Source organism: Drosophila grimshawi, unplaced genomic scaffold (genome assembly GCF_018153295.1).
Source record: "Drosophila grimshawi isolate 15287-2541.00 unplaced genomic scaffold, ASM1815329v1 contig_1377, whole genome shotgun sequence".
Taxonomy (NCBI): Eukaryota; Metazoa; Arthropoda; class Insecta; order Diptera; family Drosophilidae; genus Drosophila; species Drosophila grimshawi.
In genome coordinates, this window is record NW_025062900.1 from 3,874,545 (window position 1) to 3,902,479 (window position 27,935).

General features: G+C 37.4%; 2 protein-coding genes across 11 annotated transcripts; one reads left to right on the forward strand and one right to left on the reverse strand.

The window, feature by feature from the left end:
• Positions 1 to 1,323: 1,323 nt before the first annotated feature.
• LOC6561708 lies at positions 1,324 to 2,415 on the reverse strand. The gene is made up of 3 exons (XM_001989151.2): positions 2,188 to 2,415; positions 1,585 to 1,986; positions 1,324 to 1,467 (listed from the first exon to the last, which is right to left on the reverse strand). Exons 1-3 carry the CDS (start codon positions 2,251 to 2,253, stop codon positions 1,423 to 1,425), a joined length of 513 nt encoding a protein of 170 aa, XP_001989187.2. The 5' UTR covers positions 2,254 to 2,415; the 3' UTR covers positions 1,324 to 1,422.
• A 680-nt stretch (positions 2,416 to 3,095) lies between these two features.
• LOC6561707 (platelet-derived growth factor receptor alpha) lies at positions 3,096 to 27,833 on the forward strand. 10 transcript variants are annotated; one of them, XM_001989150.3, is made up of 19 exons: positions 3,135 to 3,335; positions 15,297 to 15,499; positions 17,636 to 18,150; positions 18,797 to 18,971; positions 19,405 to 19,737; positions 20,193 to 20,344; positions 20,421 to 20,601; positions 21,204 to 21,670; positions 21,993 to 22,019; positions 22,368 to 22,665; positions 22,734 to 23,177; positions 23,337 to 23,816; positions 24,471 to 24,630; positions 25,497 to 25,714; positions 25,771 to 26,040; positions 26,121 to 26,370; positions 26,443 to 26,515; positions 26,803 to 26,953; positions 27,060 to 27,833. In XM_001989150.3, the coding sequence occupies exons 2-19, from the start codon at positions 15,433 to 15,435 to the stop codon at positions 27,653 to 27,655; spliced, it is 4,857 nt and encodes a 1,618-aa protein (XP_001989186.2). In that variant the 5' UTR covers positions 3,135 to 3,335; positions 15,297 to 15,432; the 3' UTR covers positions 27,656 to 27,833. The 10 variants fall into 10 exon arrangements, with proteins under 10 accessions (XP_043070362.1, XP_001989186.2, XP_032591789.2 ...); XM_032735898.2 differs by having other exon boundaries at positions 18,797 to 18,953; XM_032735902.2 differs by having other exon boundaries at positions 3,136 to 3,335; positions 27,204 to 27,833.
• The last annotated feature ends 102 nt before the right edge of the window (positions 27,834 to 27,935 follow it).

Sequence of the window (27,935 nt, forward strand, 5' to 3'; positions counted from 1 at the left end):
CTTCACATATTTTTTGCATAAATTAAAAAAGAAATTCTGTTCTGCGAGTTTCTTCTTGCTTGTCTTGTTTTTCAATTATTCGGTTTTAGTTTGGTGAATTTCTACCTGAGTTGTGGGTGCAATCGACTCGGATGCAATTGTGAAGTCTGCTCAACTCAGAAATCAAATCAAACACTCAATGAAAATTGACAGCACATCCTTTACACCCTAATAACTTGTTGAGTTTACGACTGACAAGTCCGGGGAAAGGAAAATGCGAGAAAAACAGCAACAGGCAGCAACAGGCTCGTCTATAAAAGCGACTGCAATTGAACTGAGCTCATCAGTCTGGCAAGGACAGCAGCGGTGCAAGCAATATGTCAATAGCAAAAACAATTAATGGAAAATTCGTGTGGAAAGTGCCGGCAAGCGTCAGTTTCTATTATTCCAATGATAATAAGAGTTATCCTGTAATACTCATCCAAGATATGACTCGCAATGTCAGCTACAAAGTGGAATCGGCTCAAAGATCGTGCTCCAGACACGGCACGGGTATCTATCTGCTGTTGGAGGAGAATCGTGTCATCTTCGTGCCAGCTGGCACCCACTTCAAGGATTCCACATTCAGGAAACTGAAAAGCGGCCTTTACCACGTCACCAAGAGGCGTCGCCTAACCGATGGTGACGAATTTATCATTAGCAAGAAGCCAGTACTCTTGCATCATGATGCGGGCAGTGAAACTATCATTCAGCCAGTACTTGTTGTGGATAAGATGGGAAAAGCGAGCCAAGAAAACAGAAAAAGAAAATGAATCTGAATCTGAATCTGAAGTACGACACCCGATCTGGTTTGGGAATAAAAGTGCGTCACTGCATCTGTCAATGTATCTACGTAGTATATGGAAACAATTCATCAAAAGTAAGGCAGCACAGGTTCCGGATGATTGGACTGAATCTAAAGTACAACATTCAACAACGTCAATTACATTATAAAAATGCTGTTAAAGCCCACATGTTGTTTATCTACAAATAAGCTGACAAAATAATATTTAATATTAACACTTCTCTAAATAGAAAACAAATGTATTCAAAACTTACTCATCACTCATCAAATCAGTACAGAAAAATATGTGAATAAAGTATAGAAAAAAATGCTGAGTCGAACTTGTGTTGAGTTTTTGAAATATTCATCAAAAGTAAGCACTTAGTAGTTAATTTATTTATTATTCTTCAAATTTCAATTTTTTTTTTTATGCGAGCTACTGCCAAAATACTCACACACACACACACTCAACCACACACACACACACAGGCATATATAGGAGAAGAAAAGACAATTGTTAATTGTGTTGTGCACTCCATTACCGTTATGTTTTATTGCCACCAGAAATGAACAACTAATTTGCAAGACTCATAATATAATATAGCAGATCTCGGAGGATATTAATTCTTTATGATTTCGACCTCAGCGTGGAAACATGACTTGCCCTGCAAAGAAAAAAGAGACACAAAATAAATAAATAAATATGAATCACATCGCATATATATATATATAGAGAGAGAGAGAAAGAGAGAAATAAGTAAATATCTAGAAAAATAACTCACAGTATCATGTTTGATTTCACTGTCGATGATGAGATGACCCCGAGCTATGCCCAACATGTTCTTGTATTTGGTCAGATCGACTCTGTGATCGTTGGAACAGATCTTCTCCTCGGCAACTGGGCATTTGGATGGTGCACCGAATACCTTCAACATATCCTTGGCCTCACTGGGCGCCTGATCCATCATCGCGCATAAATCCATTTTGCCCTCCTTCATCACAATGCCATCCTTTTGCACCTTGTACTTGGACACAGCCGTTGAGAAGGCCTTGTTCGAAAAGCAGCCAGTTGGCACCAGTTCGCACTTCTTGTTCAGCTTCACACTGAAGTCCTCATCCAACTGGATAATGCCATCCGGACCGGCACAATTCTCCAATTTCACAAGCTTTGCCTTGTAGCCATTCTAATTTTAAACACATTTGCAAATGCAATTAATCATTTTAGTTAGCTTTTATTGGCTTTAATTGAGTTTCTAAGGACTCCTCGACTTGTAAACGAAAAAGCTAAGCAAGCCAAGCTGAAGTTAAGCCTTTTTCTGCCTTAGAAACTCAGTTGAACAATGTTTTTTATATTTAGTTTTTAATTATTAATTTTTGTAACTTACACAAGCTAAGGCCACGTCAAAGGCCATTGTGCAAATGACGAGCACTATCACAAAATTCGGCAACATTTTCGATATGGATTTGGAGAGACTATCCCTATTTGAAGACCTATTTATACAGTCAGGTCAGTGCAAATGGGAACGTTTCGACTCGCTAGCTCAACAATTATTTACACATTAAGCGGTGCTTGAATACTGCGATCACTGATCGTTCAGCTCAATTGCAAAACTGATCGCTGGACATTATTATGTGTATATGTATATATATATACATATATATTTATTGTTATTTTTAATTGCTCTCGTAGAGGTATTTGGCTTGCATGTGGATCAGAAGACGGATTAAATCATATGTCAACTCTGACATAATCCATCGAAAATAAACAAATTATTTGACATGCCACCAAAAATATATGTAAATCACATCATGCCATGGAAAATGGGAAAGCTTAAAGCAACTGGTGCGTTAAGTTATAGCATGATAATAAACAATATTTTATAATAAATACTCTAATTTAATAAACATGCATTGAACTCTGAGAAACAAAATAGAGTCCCACATAAAAAACGTTTACAATTTTATTAAAAGCAGTGTTTTTTATATAAATACATTTCTTATAATTTTTTTAAATTCTTGTTTATTATTTACACTCATAAGAAATGTTATTATAATTATTTTGAATTCTAAATTATATTCTTTTATCTAAAATGCATAATTCCAATAAAAAGCATGTTGATATCTCTGCAAAAAGTAACATTTCATTTAACTACACTTAGAAGTTCATCAAACTACGCAAAACCAATGCACTGCAAAGCTGGCTGCTACAGCACTCATTTAGTACAATATTTAACAGTCTGGCAATGCTGTGCACACAAACTTGCCGCAGTGTCGGTGTCGGCGCTTAACATTTAGTTCAGTTTACCTACTCGCGCTGTTCAGACGTGCTGCAACGGGACGCGCGTTTTTTCAAGAGTGTGCCACAATTCTTGAGTTTGAATAACAAATAACGACAAATACAAAAACAGAAAATAAAAATATATAAAAAAAACACAGTTTAAGCTCGTCAACAACGCAATTATTAGTTTTACGCGGCGTGGCGCAAGTTTTTCCCTATTCTGTGTGTGTTTTAAGTGTACAAAATATTGAAAATGTAAGCGTTCATAAAGTGTCTCAAAAGTGCAAACATTATTCTTATAAGAATATGAAGACAACAATTCAAAAATCAAAAGAGATGCTAATGAGTAGCTCAAAGTGTATGCAAATTCTATACATATATTCAATGGGAGAGTGCAAACTAACAGAATAGTACAGATAGACAGGGAAATGTAGAAAGAGAGAGAGAGAGAGAGAAAGAGAGATATAGCCAAGTGGCTACAGGTGGTGCTTACAAAGAGTTTTGATAGAAAATTTCAAATATATTCAATTCAAATACAGAAACAAATAAGTGTTTGTGAATTTGTGTGTGAGTGTGTTTGTGCGTGTGAGTGTGAGTGTGTGTGTTGGTGACGTTTATTGACAGTTCTCAATTTTTTTTATTTAATCTGAATGCAATTTGAGTTTTTTGCTTTTTTTTTGGTATTGTCAGGGATAAGTGCTCTATGCACATATATAGATATAGCTATATCAGTATGTGTGTCGTATTGTTATCAAATTAATTTTTCATTGATAAGTGTGTTGTAAGTGTGTTTGTTGCTGTGTGTGCTTGAGTGTGTGTGTGTTGAAGACATTCCAGCGAAACGAACGAGACACCAACACCAATACAACAACAGTTTTTAGCACCCAGGTAAAACAACTTGGCTGTGATTCATCGCTGAACTTTTGTTAAAAGCGAGTGTTGTTGTTGTTGCTGCTGTTGTTATTATTGTTGTAATATTGTGGGTAACTGTTGACTGCGTAAGCAGCTGACTATGTCAACGACAATGACGAGATCGCCAACTGTAGTAGTAGTCTCTTAATCATCAACTGCAGCTAAAACAACTCCCAAATTCCAACATTTTTGTTTTATTTTTTATATATTATTATATACATTTTTAAAAATCTCTTTTGTTCAAATGATTATTTGCATATAGATTTAATGATTCATTCATGATTTCATGATAGACTTTATTATTATTATTAATATTTCCCAAACTGCAAGTCATCAAAATTAATAAAAAAATATTGAATATAAAATGCATTGTATATATAATAATAATATAAATATATATTTAATGTGGAAAATTGTACGCAAATTCATCTGAAAAATGTAATCTATAAGGTGAATTGCAAAAAACCTGGAAATATCAACAATTTCCAATGAAAATTTTAATACCCATTCCTATTAAATTCGAATTGCATACTTTTTCAACATTGAAACAAAGACTTTAAGCACATTTTGCAGCCAATGACCCAGCTGTCAAGACAGAAACGAAAGAAAAAAATGAAATAAATAAAAAGAACACTGTTCTTGAGTATGTTTCTTTTGTGTTTTTTGGCAGCGACCAGTTTTGGGTAAACAACTTTCTTAAACCGGTTGCCAGCAAAGAGGAAGCTCCAAATATGAATTTATTGGAGAGACGAGCTCTCTCTGTTATCATCAATTGTTGTGAGCTCATTTGAAAAGAATATGCAACGAATGCACATTGATCGACACAATGAGTCAGTCAGCTTAAAGTCAAATCGAGGATGAATAGATGCAAAGATGCAAAGATACAAAGGCTAAATACAGCATGTGATCGAATCAAAGATACTTCCATATACAAATTGTATCTTGTATTGTATGCGGTATCTGTGTCAGCTGCACAATTACACGCTGTGTCCGATTTGTTTACTAAATGGAGGCAGCCTGGCATGCAATCGAGATCTCCACTTGCTCCACTTGCTCCACTTTAACCATTAGCCACAGCCGCTAATTGCTGTTGCTGTTGCAGCTGCCTCCATCCATCAATCACTTCATGTTTCTGGCAAATTAGAGGAGAGTTCGTGGGGCTGGCAGAGAGCCCACACCATGCAACTGTTTTGATAAGCCGGAAAATCAATAAAGCCAAGGCACTTCTAAAGAAAAATAACCGATTGCATTTTCACATTTCACATTTTCACACCAACACTTTTTTTGCAACTAATCGCTGCTGGCATCTGAAAAATGTTTCAGATTAATGGCAATTGCACTGCATTTCACTGCTTCAATGCCAGCCAAAAGGTTAGAAATTCGTGTTTAAAGTTTGTGTAGCTTAGTAAATGGCTTAATGGCTTGGCACGAGCCATAAATAAATAAAAATATACTTTGGGAGTGCTCGACTAAAATGAATGTAAGTGAAATACCGTAGGAAAGAACTTTACTTCAATATTTTCTGTGTTTCATATTTTAGGATTATTGTTATAAATATAGAAGAGACTCTAAATTATGTCTCAAAGAATTTTAGCCAACAAAGAGTATTTTAAGAACCAGTTTCAGAAACTTTTCTTTGAAATTTTGTGTGCCGAGGTGCCAAACAAATATTTTTTCAAGAACATGTTGCGGGCATATTATTAATTCTTATAGTTTGTTAATAAAATCCCTTATCGAAAAATTATAAATTAGATAGAATTTCCAAATTGTACAAGTTCTCCTTTCCGCCCAACTAACTCAACATTAAGCCTCATTTTTCACACAATTATAGGGTATATAAAATGGTCCAAGCTGTGGCTCGTAGAATACTAATTTAAAGCCAGGCTATTGAGCTGTCTTTTTGTTTGGTCAGCTAGCTTACTGGCTTTCTGGGTGGTGGCTGCAGTTGCATTTGCAGTTGTAAAGGTTTTGGCCATAACTCATGTAAAGCTGTTAGCCTTAGCGTGTTGGCTTTCACCTTGCAGAAAGAGCGAGCGAGAGAGAGTGAGAGAGAGAGAGAGAGAGAGAGAGAGAGAGAGAGGGAGAGAGAGAGAGAGAGAGAGAGAGCGAGAGAGAGAGAGAGAGAGTAGAGGAGAGACAGACAGAGAAAGAGAGCTGAGTAGCATAAAGATTTCGGTTGCTCTTGATTATGTTTATTTAGAAGTTTTCCTCTTTTCCGGCACGGCATTTGCAGGTCGTAAATTTTGCGGACAGCTAGTGAAAAACTTGCTCCTTAGCACGCAGCTGCCAAATAACAATAAAAACTTAATCTCATTTTTCCTGCCAACAACCGTAGCCCCCTCATATGCTGTGCCCCTCAGACCTTGACTTTTGCTTGCAGCACACTTCATTTAAATCATGGCAAAATGCACGAATTGAAATTTTTTCAGCATTTTCCGTGACCCAATATTAAAAATAACATACAAAAGAAAAGCGCAGCCGGCCAAAGTAAAAATAATAATTGTTATTAAATATTTCCAGTCGAAACAGTTCAAATCAACTGAATGCAAGTTTATTATTTTTTTTTTGGGCCATTGCCAATTTATTGACAAGTGGAGGAGGGTGCAGGGGCAATGTTGATAAATTGATACACACAAATAAACCGCAAAAAACACTTGAAGATTATATTTGCAATAATATTTATGGCATTTGTGGTTTTTGTTGTTGTTGTTGTTGTTGCTTACAAGTGAAAACAAATAGTTGCTGCCTTCGATATAGCCAATACTATATATATATATATATATAAATATATATATATATATCATATATATATATATATATATATCATATATATGTAAGTCGGGCAGTTTGCCAACTAGATTTTCATTAAAATGTTTCTTAGCTGAATTGTCATAAATGCCATTTAATAGTCGACGGCAATGAAATCGAAAGCTAAAAGTAACTCACAAATTTCGCCTGTCGCAAGCAGCATGAAAAAAAAGAAAAAAAAAACATCTTTAGATTGTGGCCATTATTATATAAGCCAACATGCGTTCAACTTAAGCCGCTTTGCAGTACAAATTGCCACGTCCCTGACTCTTCCGTAAGACACATTTACAGCTTTTTGTTGTTTGTTGTTGTTTTTAGTGTTGTTCGCACTTAATTTCACTTTTAATTCATTTCATTCATTTGAAATTTGCCACTTTCCTCGTAATTGTGGAAAAAGTGGAGAAAAAAACCCAAATAGATACTCATTTTAGTGTTTGTGTTTAACCCGCAACTTGCTACTCTTTCCCCTCCTCACCTCTTTAAGCCCAACAACCTCTCCTCTTCCCACTTCTGTGACAACTGCTCTTTGCATACTCGACTTTAGCTGCGTATATTTTGCGATTTAGCTGCCGCTTCTAGGCGACATTTTAATTCTCATCTTATCGCAGTACAGTTTTCATTCGTATGTGGGAAATTTGTGAGATGAAACGAGGCAATCCACAGAGCCACGTGGACTCACTTAATAATACAATACATATTTAAAAAGAAAAACTTTCTTGCTTTCAGGGGAACCTTGTAAATTTCTACTTTTTTATTCTGAGTGCTGCTTCGTACAGTTGTCACTTGTATATGGGAAATGTCAGAGACTATCCGAGGCATCGACTTTATCATATACCTGAAGCGGAAACGATCTAAATCATTTCCACAGATTCAAATAGTGAATATCAAGTTACAGTCATCTTTTACATCCGTTTCTTATTTATAATTTAGGTCTCTTGCGATTACTGTGTATATCTGAGCAATCATAAAGATAAGCAAATACACACACACCAACACACACCCACGCAGAGTGTCTAGCATTTGCGAAACACATGTTAAACAAGCTGATAAGGCGCATTTCGCCTTTTTGTATCTGGCAGATACAGTATCTAAAGCCCGCACTGGTTGCGAGCCCGAAATATGAAATACACAGCAATATACAAATACGATTAGATGTTGGCCTTTATCTGGCAGCGTCTTGAGGTTCAGCGGGGTGAGGGGAGCGGGGGCGTGGCCAAGAGGGGGGCGGCTGCTCAGTTGGTTTTATTATTTTTGTTGTTGTCGCTGCTGTTTGTCTTGCCAATTTATCAAATGCAAAGTTTTTGTTTGTTTTCCCAGTTTTGTGTTTCAGTTGTTGTTTATGCATCTGTCTTCTAGATTAGCTGGCCTCAAGTGTTGTTGTTGTTGTTGTTGATACAACGTTTGCACTTCAAAAAATGCATTAGGAAAACAGCTCGCCGCCTGCAGTTTCTGGAACCGCTGTGGGCGAGACAATCCGTTGGATTGCACAATCAGCCAGCAACACCCCCTGCTGTGTGTGTGTGGCATGCTGCACTTCTTGCCCCGCCCAAGAGTGAAATATGTCAACTACCCACACAAAAGAATAACAGCAAAAGCAGCAGCAACAACAACCAGAATAAATTTCAGTTATTTCGGCATCACAATTATCGCAATTAGCTGGCTCGACATATTGGTAAATATTGAGACAATCCCCAATTTGGCAGCCACAACAAGAACAACAATTGCTGTCTGCCTCGTCTGCCATCATTAATTAATTAGTAAGTAATTAACAAAACGCGCTCAAACTTGCAATCGACATATTTCGCCGGAAAATATAAGAGAATGATGTTAATAATATTCATCGAGCCATTTGCAGATATATATATAGAGGACACAACCCCGGACTATAATTTTCAAGCTCTCTACATAAATTACACTGCAAAAAAAACGGCTTTTACTTGTAAAAAGATTAGCATTATTTATTCTAAGCAGCTACTAAAGTTTCGTCCTCGATTTTAAAAGTACTTTAGGATTATGGATTTAAGATTTAGTATGTGTTGTGATTAGTAAAGGTTTATTTTTGGCCCTTGGATTTGAGGAATATGATATATCTTTCAATTTTTTTCAACACATCTTTCAACAAATTTTATGTTAGGGTTTCAAATCAAAAGCGGAACCGCTTTAATCAAATACAATTCGGTATGTCAACCTTGTCTATATATATTTTTCTCAATATTAAAATCTTGCACATTTACCCAATAAAAAGAATCCTTCTTTTTTTTAGTGCATGCATATATGTATCTTTAATAAGATACGAAAATGTAGCCGTAGCGTAATAATAATATGGTCTTTATCTAAATATACGCCCTAACAAAATGTGACTCTGTAGTCCGAAAAAGAACAACTAATGAATTAAACAGTCCTTTCGCTTGGCATGTGTTTTTTAGCGCATTTCGTCATCATCAAGGCAACACGCGAATCGCAAGTCGCGTCATGTTCCTCAAAAATTTCAGGAAACCGCCTAATGATAATAATGATTAAAGCGGGACGAGTGCCATTTCAAATGCCGACCACAATAGAGTGTAATTAAACGCCTACTAGTTGCATAAATTAGGTGCGGGTATAACTAGAAACGATCTAGTCTAGTTTACTACAGCAAAATGTAGTCATCTAGTAGACTATGCTGTACTATAAATTGATGGTCTAGTATACTGTAATTTAATCTACTCTGCAATACAAGACAGTATTTACATAAATTCGTATCTATATAAACTATCTATCTAATCGTATTTTGTAGTCTGTTCTGTATACCCATTGAACTAAGAACCCAAAAGACTCTCATTAAAATATTGATAATTACTATAAAGTAATAATTCAGTACACAATACTATTCCATAAAGTTTTAATCTACTACTATTTACTCTACTATACAGTAATCTAATCCTTTTTACCATGCTGTAAAGTAATAACCTAATACTATACCATAAAATCAAATAAGTCAAGTTAATCTTAGTCTATCCAGCTATCCATCGAAGTTAGAACCCAAATGACTTGCACTAAAATATTGGTCTATAAAGTAATGATCTGGTATAAAATAATGATGATATACTATAAAGTATTGAACTAGTTACTCTTCTAGCTGTCGACACCATTTGAACCAAGAGCGTATCTAACTTGGATTTAGGAAATATGTTGTGTTGATTATCGGATGCCATGTGTCATGTTTTAAATAGCTTTCCACGCAAATAGATAAAGGCATAAATCAATTATAATATGCTCCATGTGCTGTTTATCTATCTAGGTATCTCATACATAGCTCTCTCTCTCTGTGTCTCCTACCACCATCATATTTTCACTCGTTTCGCAAGCGGAAAACCCCCACACAACACTTTGTCGAACAATTGACAATTGCTAACTATGATTTATGTGTGTCAGTATGTGTGTGTGTCTGTGTGTGTGTCTGTGTGCGTGTGTGTGTGTGCGTGCCGTTTAAGCGTGGGCCTGTCAGCCAAATGTTTGGCCACAAATTGGCTGAGACCACAAATCGTTTGTTGGCCCAAATTGCGAAATTTTCAATTTGCTTGCGTTTGCTCAGCTTGCATTTTAATGAGCAGATGCATCGCGAACCAACTCTCCACCTCCCCCCCCCCTCCCCTTCCTCCACCACTACCCCTGTAGAAATTATTTCCTCATCTTTTTTTTTCGATTGCATGCATTTTTTTTTTGTTGGCTCAAAGCCAACGATTTATTGTTGTCGTTGTTTTGTTTTTCTTCTTGTTTTTTGTTTTCTGCGTGTTGCCTAAGCAGTTTTTCCAATTAAGCTGTTGCGATGAAAAACCACTTGACTTTTCCATACAGCTACAAAGGTCAAAGTGTGTTCGAGCAAAGAAAGACAGACAAAGCGAGTAAGGATTCAGCAGCAGGATTTCAACAATAAAAAACACACTTTGGCCAGCTATTCGAAATTGCAGCTATAAAAATCAATTTAGCCCAGATGCGAAAAGAAAATGGCGATGTGCTGAGAATGCCACATTTTGTGGCAACCGAGGCAGGTGTATGTTGGACAGGCACAAGCTACTAGCGTGCAACAAGAGAAACACACACAGACAGCCAGACAAGCAGACATATATGTTGCACATGCAACGAACGCAACAGTTTTGCCATTTATTGGCCATAAAAAAGCCAACTGCTCGGCCAGCCTCAAAGTGTCAAAACTCGGAAGCCATAAACAAGCCCGAAAACAATGTAGCAACAAATTCTTTGCCTGTTGACAGAGGCGAGAAATTTGTGGCAGACACAATTTTTTCATTATTCTGTGGAAACTTTTCACGCTAAACGATCGCAATGTGTAAAAATATTTGTGTTTGTTTTTCAACAAATCGATGTGTGATTAATTACACTGTTAAAAGCTTCAATTTAGCTTCAGAACAAATACTCATAAATTTACGATTTACGAAAGTGGAAATGGAAAATCTGGTGCACAGGCAAATATATTGAGTTATGTACATGAAAATTAATAAAAATAATAAACATTGCAATCGAATGCAGAACGAAAAATGTTCTTCTAACTCTGAATATATTATATATATATTTATATTCAATTCCCCATCCTTGAATGTAAATATAGTTTAGAAATGTTGTTAAACTTTGTATTCTGATTTGTATGGATCAACTATAAATATAGAAAGTGGTTTCTAAACAATTAGATAACGTATTAATCATAATTGATGAATAATCGATTATGCATACATTATATTTTGATGGAAAATTTGAATTTGCAGTGGTCGAACGAACAAACACTTATTTTCCACTTGGCTTGAGATTCACTCAACTTACTGCTCTAGTTATTGACATAGGCACGTTTTGGGCTTACGTATATACAGATTTATATATGCATATATTTTCGGTATACAAGTTAAGTGAGTAGGAAATACGATCAGCAATTGTGAAATAATAGATACATATATATATATATATATATGATCATATTTCCATTATGAAAGTTATGTGAGTAGGAAATACGATAATCAATTGTAATCAAATAGGTATTATATAAAGAGTTTCAAATATCATTTATATCTATACATTTCCATGATGATCAATAGTAGACATGTCTACAAATAAAAAGAACATACTAAAATTGTTAAACAAATAAAAGGGAATGTTGGGGAGCTGTCCCCCAACTCAAATGGAACCGGTTTTGAAAACAAATCCGATATATTGCCGCTTCACTGGGCCGCATTTCAATTAATACGCAAATAATGTCATTTATGTAAACAGATTTTATGTGTGAGGATTTTCAGTGCATACGTCATCATTATGCACACAACATGCTCAACATATATATACATACATAAACACATATATATTTATATATATGTAACTAAGACTATGGCTTGTTTGAAGTGAGCCGAGGGCAGCCACTCGAGCGTGAACAGCGACATGACGTCATTTGGTAAACAAACATGTGTGTGTGTTAAGTATGACTATTTGCTACGTTCGTTGAACAAATTTGAAGTTCGCCAAAATAAAAAAAATTAAATAAAATTGATTCATCACGCTGGATTGAGTAAGAATGAAGCTACATTCATTCGTGTAGATGGATATGAAGAACAGCAACTGTTGCGCCTTAAACAATACCCACTGCGGCCAAATAAAATCTGATTGCGATTGCTCACTAATTGCGCTTGAAAAAGCAAGAACAATTGCAGCCTTGGTAATTAGTCGCTTATTCTGCGAAGGGGGAGCGAAGGGGATGGTAGTCCCAGAGGCGGGCTAAAAATAGTCGTCACGACAGCAGCAACAATTGCAGCAGCAAAAAGTGGTCAAAAGTATGAGTGTGCGCCCTTGGTATTTTGCAAAAGTGGGCGTGTCTCCATGGCAACACAACGACAACACTGCAATGCCAAGGAAGCAACAGACAACAGGCGAAAGACAACAACAAAGAGGCAGCCCCACTCCAGGCAACATTCTGCATTCATGTTGCTAGCTGCGCAACAGTGCGCAACATGTTGCCAGACGCATTTACCATCCAATTCATATGAAACTGATCCGATCAAGTTTTCATACCCTACGCGCCAACGCAATGCAAAGGGCATTATGCTCAGTACCGTTGATAAGCCACTAAAGCTAATTGGCAAACAGAGCTAGTGTACAAATAACTGATTAATATAGATCAATACCAATATTTAATGTACTACAACTCTGCTGTTAATAATAGAATTGTATGTTAAATTTGTGCTCTGTTATGCTAGTGATGTTAATAGCGCTATGTAAACGCATATTAGCATTTTAATGCTCTGTCAACTGATCTGGCAAATAATTTAAATGTGAAACTCTGTTATTAACAGCACTGACTGGGTGTAAACAAAACACATATTCATTCCATATTAAATGATAAGTGCATATACATAAACAACAGTGATATTAATTTAAAGATAATAACACCGCAGATAAATGCCTGTTTGTCTGCTGGCTGCACAGGCAATCACTTGCTTATGCTGTTATGCTTATGTTAAGGAGAGGATCGTTATTTTTTGAAATTGGTTAAAAACGATCAATTCTTATCTGTGTGCAAATTTAAATGTGACTCGGTTGGGATGCAATGATGTTTAATATTAATTTTTTGACTCTGTGGTTACAGCTTAAATTCTAATACTGCTATCAGCTAAGCAGAAGAGCATCTTCTTGGCGATTAGCTGCTTTGCTCGCCATTAAGTAAAGTGCCACATCATGTTTAATTCGATGGGTTGGGCTTGGGGCAAAAACGAATAGCTTCGAGTTGACTATCAATATTTGCCAAGTACACGTTTTATACGTGGCACTTGGCCAAAACAAAACACACACTGTACTCAGGTGGTACTTAATTAATTGATAGCTGGCTGCTTATCACACACACAAAAATAAAGGACCATAGATAGATGAGTCATGGCTCATATCCTGCCGCCGCTGACAAAGATGAATGCTTATGTTTGTGTGTGTGGGCTCAACTGGTAATTAGCCATTAACCAAGAACAAGAACAACAACAATAAGTTGGCAATCTCATTGGCCAGGCTAACATAAATGTCAGCTGATTTTGCACTGCTGTTGTTGCTGTAGTTGCTGTTGTTTTCCTGGGTGCGCCCTAAAAACTGGACACTCACACACAGCAAACTACAAATTCCTGTTTATAGCTGTCCACATGGGCCACTTGTTGTCAACGGCATCAAATGGGATGGCGGCTTAGAAAGGAGGGGGAAAGGTGACGGGTGCAGATTATGAACAATTTAATGTGTAATGGCTGTGTGCCCGAGGAACTGGCCCCATAACAACAGGCAATTGCTGTTGGCCAATTTGTGTTAGCCAACTTGTTTAATTGTGCATGTTTCGTTGTCATTTAGTGCCTCCGCGTGTGTCGCTCTGCCCGGGCTAAGGCTACACACATATAAAGCCATTGCCAGTGTTGCCAGCCTGTGTTGGGCAGCAACAAATAAAGCCAGGAGTTGCTGCAACTTATTTATGCATAATATTTGCTTAATAGCAGCTGCTTCAATATTTATCCATAAGTGTGTATAACTGTAGGCTTAGTTAGCACCAATTTAGCAGGCAAATTGAACCGGTTTAATTCCTAAGTTCCAACGTCAAAGTTATCTTCAAATATAATTTTTCTTATAATTATTTTTGTCTAAGACAATTTTAAACTAACTAAAATATTTTTAAAAAAAAGTTATCTCCAAAATAATCAGCAGAAATGAAATATTTTTCGCCTATATATTTCATATTAGTACATTTTTAGCTAGATTTGACGTTAAACAGCATTTGACACTGACAACACTAACAGACCCTAATGCGAGCACGGAGAACACAGAGTTATAGCTGTAGTTAACTGTAAGAGCCTTGCAACCTGTTGCTGCCACATACCACACGCAGAGTTGTGTGTGTTCACATTTTGTCATCTGGCATTTGGCATTTGGCATTTGACATTTGGCCGTGTGTGGCACACGCAAGCGAGAGATTGTTCGACTTGCAACTTCGAGCGGATATCATTTACAGCGGATGTAAGTGATTACTTTCCTCAAATTTTGTAACACTGTGCGTATGCGTAACGCACAAAAAACAAATGAAAAGATATATTTTTTTGTTGTTGTTTTTGTTTATGCTTACAAAACGATAAAAATGCTGCATCTCACAGATTAGCGACTCCGTCCGTCCGCATCCACATCCACATAAATATGTTAAGCCCTTCATGTATGCGTTCATTAATAATAAATGTATTTCTGTTTATCAACAAACAACAACTTCAACAACAATTCTATCCTGAACAGTCAACGCTTGCAAAGCGCTCGGATCGAGCTTGAGAATTCAGTTGCTTGCCACAGATTAAGTGTTGCGCTTGAGGCGGATAGAACAAGCTCAGAACACATATAAATAATCAAATAAAATTCTATATATAATGCCGAAAATATACTGATATCAATTATAAAAATTAATAAATGTGATAATAGCAGATAATAATCTAAACAACTATTTTGTTGCAGTGCATTTTGAAGAACAACGGCGATTTAAGTGATTCTGAAACGATGGCATTACTTGGCCAACTCTCCTAAAAACCATAAAGATATAAATAAATACATAGTGCATATAAATCCAAACAGTTATCATATATACATAAAAATGCGGAAATTCGTGAATTTGTTACTGTGCCTCATCGGGATCTCATATTTGGATTGCTTGGTTGCAAGTAAGTATTGCATTTGATTAAGCCTTAAGCCTGCAAGGGAATTGATAAGATTTTTAGAATTACTGATACATATAACATAAATATATATTTTTTTTCAATTAATTGTTTTAAATGGTTTAAGAAATTTCTGAGAATTGATAAAAGCGAACAATTATGCAGTAAAGAATCAGCAAAAGGCGAAACGATTAAAATGCGCTGCGCATTAATGAGATATGCTTTACAATTACTATATCCAAGTGGTATTTTAAACTTTGACTTGAATTTGAAATTTGAAATTGAACATACTCAATCGCACAATTGGGCACAGGGTATGCATAGCAAAAGATGATTTCAATTATGACCATGAAACGCTTAGCTCAGACCAATTCACTCACAATTAAAATGTGAGAATACATATATCATGTGTCCATATATAATATATAATATATAACGGATGAGTACACTGAAAAAAAAACAACGAGACCAAATTACAAATTTCAGTATGCTGTAGTCGAGTGAGCTCGCAAAGATATACCCTGAGCCCAGATCAATGTGTGAATATCTTTTCGAGAGTTTCTTATCCGATCTTGATAAAATTGTTGCTTTTGTTTCCGAAATCGATATGTGGCGATAAATATTCCTTATGGAATCTCTGAGATGCTTCCTTCTGCCTGCATTATGCCCTCTTCACACATTTTCAGGGCATAGATTGAATGAAACGCAATTTTTGCTTTTGGAATGCAAGATTGCTTTTTTCTCACTGTGTACACATTCTTTGTTGAATGTGTATTTATGCGATCCACTTAGACTGGTCGCCAGGCAGGCCTTCAGCTCCTGTCTTTTTTAATAATTTATGAGCCACGCTCGATCGTCCCATCTTTCAGCTCTCGCGGCTCTTTCAATCTCCTCTCAATCTCCCGAATCGCTAGACACAATTGTGAACTTCGAACGGAGGTCGTTGATAAGCAACAACAACAATAATAATAATAATAATTTCTTTTTATATTTTTTCGGCACTGGCGCCGACTCTTCCAACGAACATTAAAATGTCACACATTGGAATGTACATTTTGAATAATTAAGTTCACACATACGTATATATAAATGTCTGCAATACAATTGTGTGTAAATATATCTATTGCATATTTCTTGTATGTGCTAGAAAACTACTAAGCTACAACCAGATCCAAGAACATTATACTCTAAGACTATCAGCCAGCGCTCGACGCTTATCGCCGCCAGTAGAAATAAACAAACTCAATCATTAAAAAGAACAACAAAAAACAAACGACACAATGGAGCCGCATACGTAACTGTAGCCCATTGTAGCGCCCGTCCTCTGTTCGCCTCAGACTACAACTGAGCCGCGGTCTGAGCCTGAGCCTTTGAAGCAATCGATATGCAGGCATATCAATATCAATGACGTAACTTTATCAATTGTAAATGGATTGGCAACACTTTAAATAGCTAAAATAGTTGAGCTAAGAAGTGAGAATGCTGTAGTCGAGTGTGCTCGACTTGGAGATACTCTAAGCACAGCTTTTAAATACACAAGAGACTTGCTGATAGTAGCATGCTCTTATCCAAACTTAATGAAATGTTTACAATTTCTTATATAAATATGTCTGGGTATGTTATATATAAATTGCAAGTCAATATCTCAACGGTTGTGTTTTTTTTATAGCTGTCGCAAATCGATAAGCAGAGAAATTAAATTCCAGAATTCAAAATACAGATAAGAAGAAATAAAATAAGGGATATAATAAAATGCTCCATTATTATTTGCAAGAATTGGGTAAAACCAGACTAAGCACAATCTGACCAAAAATTATGAAGTTTAGAAAAGGAGAGAGCTAGAGAGATAAAGACTGGCACATAAAATTAATATAAATAAATAACAGATAAACTTACGACAGTTAAGCACGCTCAGAGCTTTCCCGGAAATATATTAGTATTGAAAATATAATTAAAGAGAAAGTTCCATATGCGTATACACATTCTGCACATTTCTATTTATCTATTTATCTTATTATTTGTATGTATGATAGAGAAAAATAGAGAGTGAGGGAAAGAGAGGTAGAAGAAAATGCTTGATTATATCATAAATATTGACGAAAATGTGTTTTTTCTCTGTTTTTTATTTCTTTTGCCACTTAGTGCCACGCCAGAAGCGCGAGTTCGAAGATAATGATATATACAATTTCAATTGTGGCGGCTCTGAATTGTCCACGCCCCTCATAACGCCCTGCAAGGACTCACTCAAACTGGAGGCGGGCATAAGCTATACGCTGCGCTGTGAGGGGAACGAGGAAATTGTATGGTGGCATGGAAACGAGGGCTTAATGACTAGCGTTCCCTTCGAGAACACAGAGGATGCACAGCGTCCATTTGGTATTGCCCTCGAAATGGTCAATGTGAATGTGAATAATGTGGGCGCGTATTATTGCATCAGTGCCTCGCAGACACCGACGACAAATAAATGGACCGAGGATACATTGGTCGAGCTGGTGAATAATGGTCAGGCGAGCACGATCTATGTGTTTGTGAATGACAAGGAACAGCTGCTGGTGCACTTGGACCCCATCATCTTTGCTAAACAATTCACAGAAGTGATTATACCCTGCAAACCGGCCATGCCTGAAACGGAGGTGATGCTGACATTCAACGGCGACGTTAGTATTTGAACTTTATTTATTTCTCTTCCAATTTATCGTCTTATCATTATTCACAACAAAACGCTTTTCAATTACTTTCTGCAATTGCTTTTGACTTGGTTTGATTGATTGATTGATTGACACCAGCAAGATAAGATATACTCAAATGAACTAAATCAAAGCGGACCATTCTACAATAGTTCAAGCTACAATCCTAAGAAGGGATTTGCATTGTTCATTATTGACAACGCGCCAGCCAGAATGAAGTGCAAATCGAATAATACGGATGGTGACATCAAAATACTTGAGGTCTATATGCGTATGTTAATGCACTTCTACATACATACGTAGTTTAACTAGATAGTCGACTTCCATAATATATTTGAGTTCCTATGTACATATTGCATATTCACATCTTTATATGTATATATATATATTTATAATTACTCTCTAGCCTATAATGATGTAGTAAAAGAAGAGAGTCCAGTAGTAGAAAAATTTCTAAAAGTTCAGAGGAAAGCAAGTCTTAGTCCACACAATCGATCTATCTGCAAGCTATCTACATATGTAACTATCTATGCGCACCCTGAATCATGCAAAAAAAAAAATATCTGAATGATTTGATATTTGATATCCTGATTATTATTGTTGTTGTTGTCCATAGACCTTTTACAGTGAGACACAGGGTCGCTATGATCCGAAACGGGGTTTCGTTTTCGAAATACGAAGCCTAACCGATGGCGGTGAATATTACTGTGCCCCGAAAATACCCCTACCGGATTATGAAGAGGAGTCCAGCATCATTGATGTGCGCTTTATTGGTAACGGTCACATTGATAGTGAGTTTATGCACCCCAAAGTTTGTGATTTGTGATTTCCGTCCATACGTGTCGTAATTATTGCTTTTGAACTTATTTTTGAAAAATCAACAAGAAACACACACACCCATTTACTAAAAAAAAAAAAAAAAGACTTGAAGCGGCTTTTGGATTTGCACCTATGGATATAAGGGTTTCTAAGTACTGCTCGACAAATCAAAATTAAACACCTTAAACCACACACATATACACACACACCTTCATCTGTACACACATCTCAAGTACAGTTGCCTCAAATTAGATGATTTAAGAAAAGAAAAAAGAAATGCTTATAAATGTGAGGTTCTGAGTGCTAACGTTTAGCAAAACTTTTTCTGTTGACCATTTATTCTCTACGTCTATAACTATAACTATATGCTAACAACAAACCCTTTCACATCCCCCGCGGACGTAGCATTTGGATTGGACGAAACTTTGGTGAAGGCTGTGGTGTTAACTAATCAAACGCACGATGATTTTAAAGTTATGGTTATCGATGGCAAGGTCAACGAAATCAATAATGTTACTAACAGTGTAAATGATACCGTTGCATTAATCCCTGGTGTTGGGCATGCTGCATCCGATATCGATGACGACAACGATATCTATTACGATAGCAATAGCGATAACGATATCGATAACATCTACATACCTGACTCTCAAAACCAAAACTCATCGTCTCGTCGAAAGCGTAGCGAAACCAAATTGGCCCCGATGGCACCCTCGCCCTCAAGGTCACCAAATGGGCGTAAGTGTTGCGGTTGTTGTCCCTCACTACCCCCTTTGTTGTTGTCTGTCTTCTTTCTGTCTTGTTTGTTGCCTATTTATATTCTTCTTTTTTTTTGCATTTTTTGTGTTCTTTTCATTTTGGACTGAGTTTTTGCCCGCTTTCAGTGGACGGTTTGTTTCGCATGCTAAAGACTAACTTAATTTTATTATAATCGCCTTATATCGCTTAATATACACACATATATACAATATACATTTAAATATACTCAACACTCAACTAATTAAAACCTGTGTGTCCACGTCTTTGACTAACTCCTCTAAAACAACCCCGACTAAAAATCAACTGCTTTGCATGTGGCTGTAAAAATAAGCTTGCCCCAAAATTTAAATTGAACTTAAAGATAATTTGTGTCTAATAACGATCTACTCTCTACACACAAACACACAAAAAAAAAATCACAAACACAACAACAGAAGCGAGCGCTCGCCTCAATAAGCCCATCTTAAAATCAGAGTCTAATCATTATGCATACGAGAACGAATCCTTTGAACTAGTCTGCGAACTCTCCGCACCCCATGGAGTCAGATACGATATGCAGTGGGTCATGCCCGACAAAGTGGAAGAGGTAGGTCTGATGATGGCTGATGGCTGAATTGAAATCGTACAACAACAACTGACATCAATTAATCCAATTTATGCAGAGCCGCACCATTATTAATAACGCCACAATCGACAGTTCGGTCCAGAATTCCACTTATCAGTTGGGTCGCAGCACGTTGAAGGTGCGAAATGCCAGTTTCTCGGACAAGGGTACATACAAGTGCATCGTGAGCGATCAAAATGAGAACAAAGAGTTCGCCTCCTATCGGATGCACATCGTTGGTAAGTTATACAATCTTTAACTCCAACATCGAAAGGTAATCATTAAATAAAATATAATGTAATAATTCTAACAAAAGGAAATATAAGACTTAACTTTCAGTCCATCGCTTGTGTAACTATCAAGCACCAGCAACATAATTAGGGAAAGTCTTACTACTTATTTCTGATCAAATTTTGCTACTTCTCATAGAACTCTACAAATGTGCTGAGGTAAATTTCCCAAGTTAGTTGCGATGGGCATTTATAAATTAATGTCCCAAAAGAGTTAAGCATGTACACAAACCATACAATTCATTATATGCATTTATGCATATTTGCCCCCAACTCGACTTGACTGATTAAGAATATATAATGCTTTTAGAGTCAAATACCTTCTTTTAATACGTTACAAATTTACAAATCACAACAACTTTATAATATGATCTGCAATGGTATACAAACGAAATTTCCCAAAGCAGTTGCAGTACATAATTACCCATTGGTTGTTTCTAGAGAAATTAGCTACAAAAAAAAGTACACAGCATGGACATGCACCACTCTCAATAAACTATGCGATCAGTTATAGAATCAATTCAACAAGTTCAACTATATTTGTTTTATAGAGCGCAACTCCAGTTATCTAAATGTATCGGAACCGACGAACAGTACAACCGTAAAGGGAGATGTCGCTCGCACCATACAATTGAGAGTGAACATCGGCAGCCATCCGACCGCCAAATACAAATGGTACAAGCCAAGTGGTATTGAGGTCTGGGAAACCGAAACGAACTTCAAGATAATTGACGATGAGATTGGCACAACGCTGCAAATACTGAGCGCCAAGGTGGACGATAGTGGCACCTATGTCATCAAATGCAACAATGGTTTCGAAAGCAAGGAACTCTCTTTCAATGTGACCGTCAGCTCGGGTCCCGTTCTCAGCATGAACGATGTCTATGTAGTTACTGGCCAAGAAGCCCATCTTGATTGTAGCGTCAAATCATTTCCACCGGCAGTTGTCACCTTCTCATTTAAGCCGTGCAGCTTAAAGCCACATTGGCCCACATGTGGAGCCTGGCAACCTTTCAGCGTGAGTATTTCACAATAATTATAATAATAATTAAATTATAGCTAACAAAACTAACAAATTTAATTGTTTCTCATTGCAAATCCAACCTTGCATACTAAATACTATTTGTATATATATTAAATTTCACTTGTGAATAATCTTCAATTATTATTGTAATAATCTTTTTTTTCGACACTGCTTTTAACTAACCAATCTTTTGCAAATGAACAACTGTTTATATACTTCACTTGCAAACTTCTTTTGTCAAACGGTATATTCTCCAATAATAATATTCTTTTAATTTTGTGATTCGCTCTTCGCAACATTTATTTGCCGTTCAAAGTCCAAAGCAGTTCAGGAACAATATAAGGTACTCAGTTATGCATAGGTTAAATATAAGACACAAATTTTCAACTCAAACGGAAATTTGTATGTTTCGTTTAAGTTGAAAGTGTGTCTTGAGATTATTTGTTCAATATATAGCAATGAGCACCGACTACACTCAGAAAAAAAGATTTCAAATATACAAAAATTTGAAAAACTTACGATTTCACCGGCTGAGTGACTTTCCACCTTAGAAAATATTTTGCATTTCTAGTTTTCAGGGCAATTTTTAAAATAATTCATGTCGATTTTTTTTCTGAGTGGAGAGTGTACTGCTTTCAATAATTCTTTACTAAAAATACAACAATTTCAAAATCCCTCTCCAAAACTACAGTATAGAACGAACACTCGTCCAGGCGCATTAAACATAGAGACCATTCACGAGGTAATCTTCATGCCCACCGAGCCCGGCTTTATCGCTTGCATGGCGCTAAACACGTTTAACGGTACTTCGAATGCATCGACCCGAGCACATGTGCTCCTGGGCAACATTGCGGAGAATATTACGATATCCGGTTTGAGTCCACAACGGAAGATAGCCAAAGGAGATGAAGTGGATTTCACTTGTGCCGCGCTCGCTTACCATTTCGATGCCAATCTGGAGTGGTATCACAATGGTGTACTGATTAACGGTATGCGAGTGATTGATTGACTGATTGATTGAATGACAGTAATAAGGAATTTTCCCTTACATTTGCAGATATCCAAATGGGGAGCAACAGCACAGATTATACGTATACAAAGACACTCAGCTTCCGATCCATTGCTGACAAGGATCGTGGCACCTACGAGTGTCGAGCCCATTACATCAATAATCCGGAGAAGTATGACAGTCGCGAGATCGATGTCTATATTCATGATCCAAAGGCACCGCAATGGATTAATCTGGATACAAAGACCAAACTCAAACGTAATTTGGGTGATTCACTGAATCTCGAGTGTAAAACGGAAGCCGTACCGCTGGCAACTGTCAGCTGGTTCAAGGACGACAACCTGATCAAAGAATCGAATCGTACACACATCATCGAGGATGGAACAATGCTGCGCATCAATCATCTCTATCCAAGCGATGATGGTGTCTATCGATGTGTGGCCGCAAATCGATTGGGCAGCATTGACAACGCCGTCACAGTGATTATTACCAGTGAGTTGAATTGATTGATTGATTTGAATTACTTACTCAAATTTTGAATAAGTTTGACGCATTTAAAATGATAGCAATGATCCTCAATCTAACTATTATTTTCGCAGATCACAAAAATCGTTCACTTTTTAAGATTATTTTTATTTTCACTATTTGTAGACATACCGGGCGTGAGTCAGTTCTGGATTTGGTTGGGTTGCATCTTCTTTGTCGTTCTGATTGCGTTGTGCGCCTTCCTTGCCGTACGCTATCGCCAGGAGCGTAAACATAATCTGGCCCTGAAGGCAGCCGGCTTGGCCAACTTTATGGATGGCGATGTGGAGCAAATTAATCCGGCCATGACACTCGATGAACAGGCTGAATTGTTACCCTATGATCGTGGCTTTGAGTTTCCACGCGAGAAACTGAAGCTGGGCAAGCAGCTGGGCGCTGGCGCCTTTGGTGTCGTCCTCAAAGGCGAGGCGGAGGGCATACGGAATGATGAACCCGTCTCCATTGTCGCCGTTAAAATGGTTAAGCGTTCCGCGGACGCTGAAGTGGTTCGAGCACTCGTCTCCGAGCTGAAGATCATGGTGCACCTGGGACAACATCTGAATGTTGTTAATCTGCTGGGCGCCGTCACCAAGAATATAGACAAACGTAAGTTGAAGGCACCTGAGAAACTCTTTAATTTGAAAATTGTGAAAAAGCATATTGGAAAATTGTCAATTGCCTTATGCTAATAACGTTGGTATTCCAAGAGCAAAAAGAACGATCGGAATTGGTTTGAATACCATTCGCTTGTTGGCATAAATCTAAAACCCATCAAGAATTTTCGGGCTGAGCAGTTGTCTAATGAATGAATTACTTCGGGTTTTGGCTTATGAGTCATAGAAAAATTGTTGGATGCATTAGTCCATTAATATAAAAAAGATACATTGCAGTACATCTTTATTTATTAAAACACATTTCAGTATAACTTATTGAACACATTTCAGATTTTTCATTTTGAAATACAGTGTAATGGTTTTTTGTACAGCTTCAATTCCATATTTTATATCTTTTAAAGACAATATTTTTTTACTCTTATGCTCGTTCATTAAAGAACTAAATCCTCTCACAACGACAGACTTGGATTTTTGTGTGTTCTTGACCTAGAGTCTCTTATTTCAGAATAATTTCACCAATTTATATTAATCGATAATTATCGATTGTTAACTAAGAGCTACAAGAACTCAAACGAGTTGTATCTCATAAAAAATGTATTTAATTTAAGTACCTTTAAGTTTTCAAATATTTTCGACGTTCTTTCAGGTGAACTGATGGTCATTGTGGAATATTGTCTCTTTGGCAATATACAAAACTTTCTGTTGCGCAATCGCAAGTGTTTCATCAATCAGATAAATACCACAAATGATCGCATCGACTCAATGATAATGACACAACGTATCTCCGACAACTTTGATCTCCACCGGTAAGTGTCAAAGTGCAAAGTCAGGTCAAACTAACAATTAACCCCATCAGGCTTATCACACAGAGCGACATTTTGGTAGTTGAATGGGAATTTTTCCAGAGTTGTAAGAAACTATTCACACATAGGCATAATCAGCATAGACATCAACATCAATCACAGCAGTTAGTGTATAATCAAATAGTTTAATTTAAATTACATTTTGAGGACGTATTTCATATTATAGTTGATATTTACAGAAGGAGGGAGGGGTCAAAAAGAAATGCAGAGAGAACATTTGGAAAAATAATTTGACCATTGGGCTATTTGTTGTTATTATTGAAAATAATATTATTATTATTATGTTATCTATCCGTTGTTTTGATTGTTGGCTATTTTTAAATTGTAATTTCAATGAAAATTCGAAAAATATTGACAGTATTTCCGAGTGCAACAAAATGATTTAGGGAACAGAAATGTTGCTGATTTTTAGGAGCCTCATCAAAGCAGATGATTGATGATTGATTGATGTCGCTCTGTGTGAATCCCGCATAAACGTTAACCTAATTGTAACTAACTATGTACGTTCTTTGTATCCCAACAACAACAACTAACTAACAATAATTGAATTTTACAAACGATCCTCCCAAATCTAATCACAACAACAACAACAAAAAAACAAAACTCCCTAAAATGATAACTGTGAATATGGCTTGTGGTTTGTGCTTGTGCTTGTGCATGTGATTACTGGTAATGGTTATGGTTATGGTCTTCTACTCCTACTACTCTCTGCACCGCTCTCGCTCTCGCTCCCTCTCTCTCTCTCTCACTCACTCACTCAATGTGTCTGTGTTGTGATAAAAAAAAAAAAAATACACAATTAACAACAGTGATGGTGGTGGCTTGAAATACGCTAACGTCGGTTTCCCGAACCATCCATATATAAATCACATGAACTCCGTAAACAACAACTATACGCACAATCATCGCAGAAACTCCGATAACGATCCACGGGCGGGCACCAGAGCTGGCCGTACCGTATCCGGTACCTGTAGCTACGATCCCCAATTGGACACGTGCGCAACCGTTATGACAACCGTACCGGAGGGTAAGCATGAGAGAAGACCTTCCAGTGCCTTCTAAAAATCACCCATTCATTTTTAGATGATCATTTGATGTCGAATAACTCAGTGCAGCCAGCATGGCGTTCCAACTATAAGACAGACTCCACGGAGGCGATGACGGTGACCACCAGCGATCTGGTCAGCTGGTGCTTCCAAGTGGCACGAGGCATGGGCTATCTCTCGTCGAAGAAGGTGCTGCACGGCGATCTCGCTGCTCGCAATATTCTCCTCTGCGAGGGTAATGTGGTTAAGATTTGTGACTTCGGTCTGGCACGCTCCATGTATCGAGGCGATAACTACAAGAAATCGGGTAGGTGATGCAACAAATATTTTTTCTGAATGTGTATGCTAATCCCATTCCAATATCTACTATGCCATTTACCCAAATAGAGAGCGGAAAACTGCCTATCAAGTGGCTGGCGCTGGAATCTCTGAGTGATCATGTCTTTAGCACGTACAGCGATGTGTGGTCCTTTGGCATTGTGATGTGGGAGTTCTTTTCGCTGTCGAAGGTTCCCTATCCGGGCATCGATCCCAATCAGGAGCTATTCAACAAACTGAACGATGGATACCGTATGGAGAAACCACCGTATGCCAATCAGGAACTCTATGAGATAATGCTCGAGTGCTGGCGAAAGAGGTAAGCTATCAATCAATTTTTCAACTCGTATATTAAATTGTTTTAATCAATATTATTTCTATGTGTGATTAGTCCTGAGAGCAGACCGTTGTTCGATGAGCTGGAAAAAAGATTTGGCACAATGTTGGGAGAGGATGTGGCCACGGTAAGTAAATCCATAAATTAAACAATTATTTGTACTGTATTATAAATTATTTGAGGGCAAAAACAGTAAAAAAATGTTTTGAAAAATAGAAATTATTTATTAAAGCTGAATGAAATAAAATCAAATTAAAATATAAGATTACAAAGAAAAAAGTAATAAATCGATTTTATAATAAAAATGTGAGTATTTAAAAGTTAGAAGGATTTGGGAACCCTAGAAAAAAGTCAGTAATTGGGAAAGTAAGCAGTTAAACAGATCAGCTAATGGCACTCTCTGACTATCCACAGCACTATCTCGATCTGAATGATCCGTATATGCGTTCGAACACGGAGTACATGAAGAATCGAGCCACCGACTACTTGTCGCTGATGGGTTCCCCAACAGAGTTGGCACCGCCGGCGCCTCGTTATGTCAATGGACACATTGTGCCCGATATACGTGAGTAGAGAATCAAATGCACATCAAGCTTAACGGTGATAACTAACACACGCACACACACTCATACACACCCATACACATACACACACACTAACCCAATTCACAGGTATCGAAGAATCGCCTGATGATTATCTACAAATGAGTAGTGAGAAAAACATCGCCATCTTTTCACCCACGCGTCCAAATCAAAACAGCGACTTTGATGAAATGCCAGCCATACAAACAAGCGAAACCTCTTTCACCTTCCCAGATATGTCTGCCCCCCAACCCCATTCCCAGCATCAGCAGCAGCACTCGCCAACACTGGCCAACAACATGGACAGCAGCAGTGGCAATAAACCGTTGCGTCGCAAAAATGGCCTGCCCCATGTGGATGCAGCGGATCAGGCGCCCGAAGAGATACCCATGCTGCATGCCACAGCCAATTCGGATGGCGAACGCAGTCCGGAACAGTCGCGTCGCTTTCCCAAGGCATATGCCATGCCCACAGCGTCTCCCCGTCATCACATCGAGACGCAGCTAAATGGAAGCAGCAGTAGCAGCAGCGGTGGCAGTGGCAGCAACACTGGCGACAACTATGTCAATGTGAAGCCGCCACGCAAGAATCTGGTCAATAAACCGACAGGCGGCGGCAGTGATGCATTCTCCAATCCCAGCTATCAGCCCCTCGCCAAGGTCAACGAGGAGGAGCGACGCTATTAAATCAATCCATCAATCAATCAATAAAAATCGAAAAATACAAACAAAAAAAAAAGAAAACCCAAAAGGAATCGTGGCATTTGTCGATATTTTGTTATAGTTCTAAGAAACACACACAACACACGCCCCGCCCACACATATACACTGTATAAAGTATAGTGCCAGTATTTCGTGTAATTGATAAGTGAAATGCTGGCACTATATTTTATACAGCGTATATGTGTGCTAAACATATATCTATATTCTATGTTAACTCTGTGTCTTTAACTTAGTCCATAGTTAT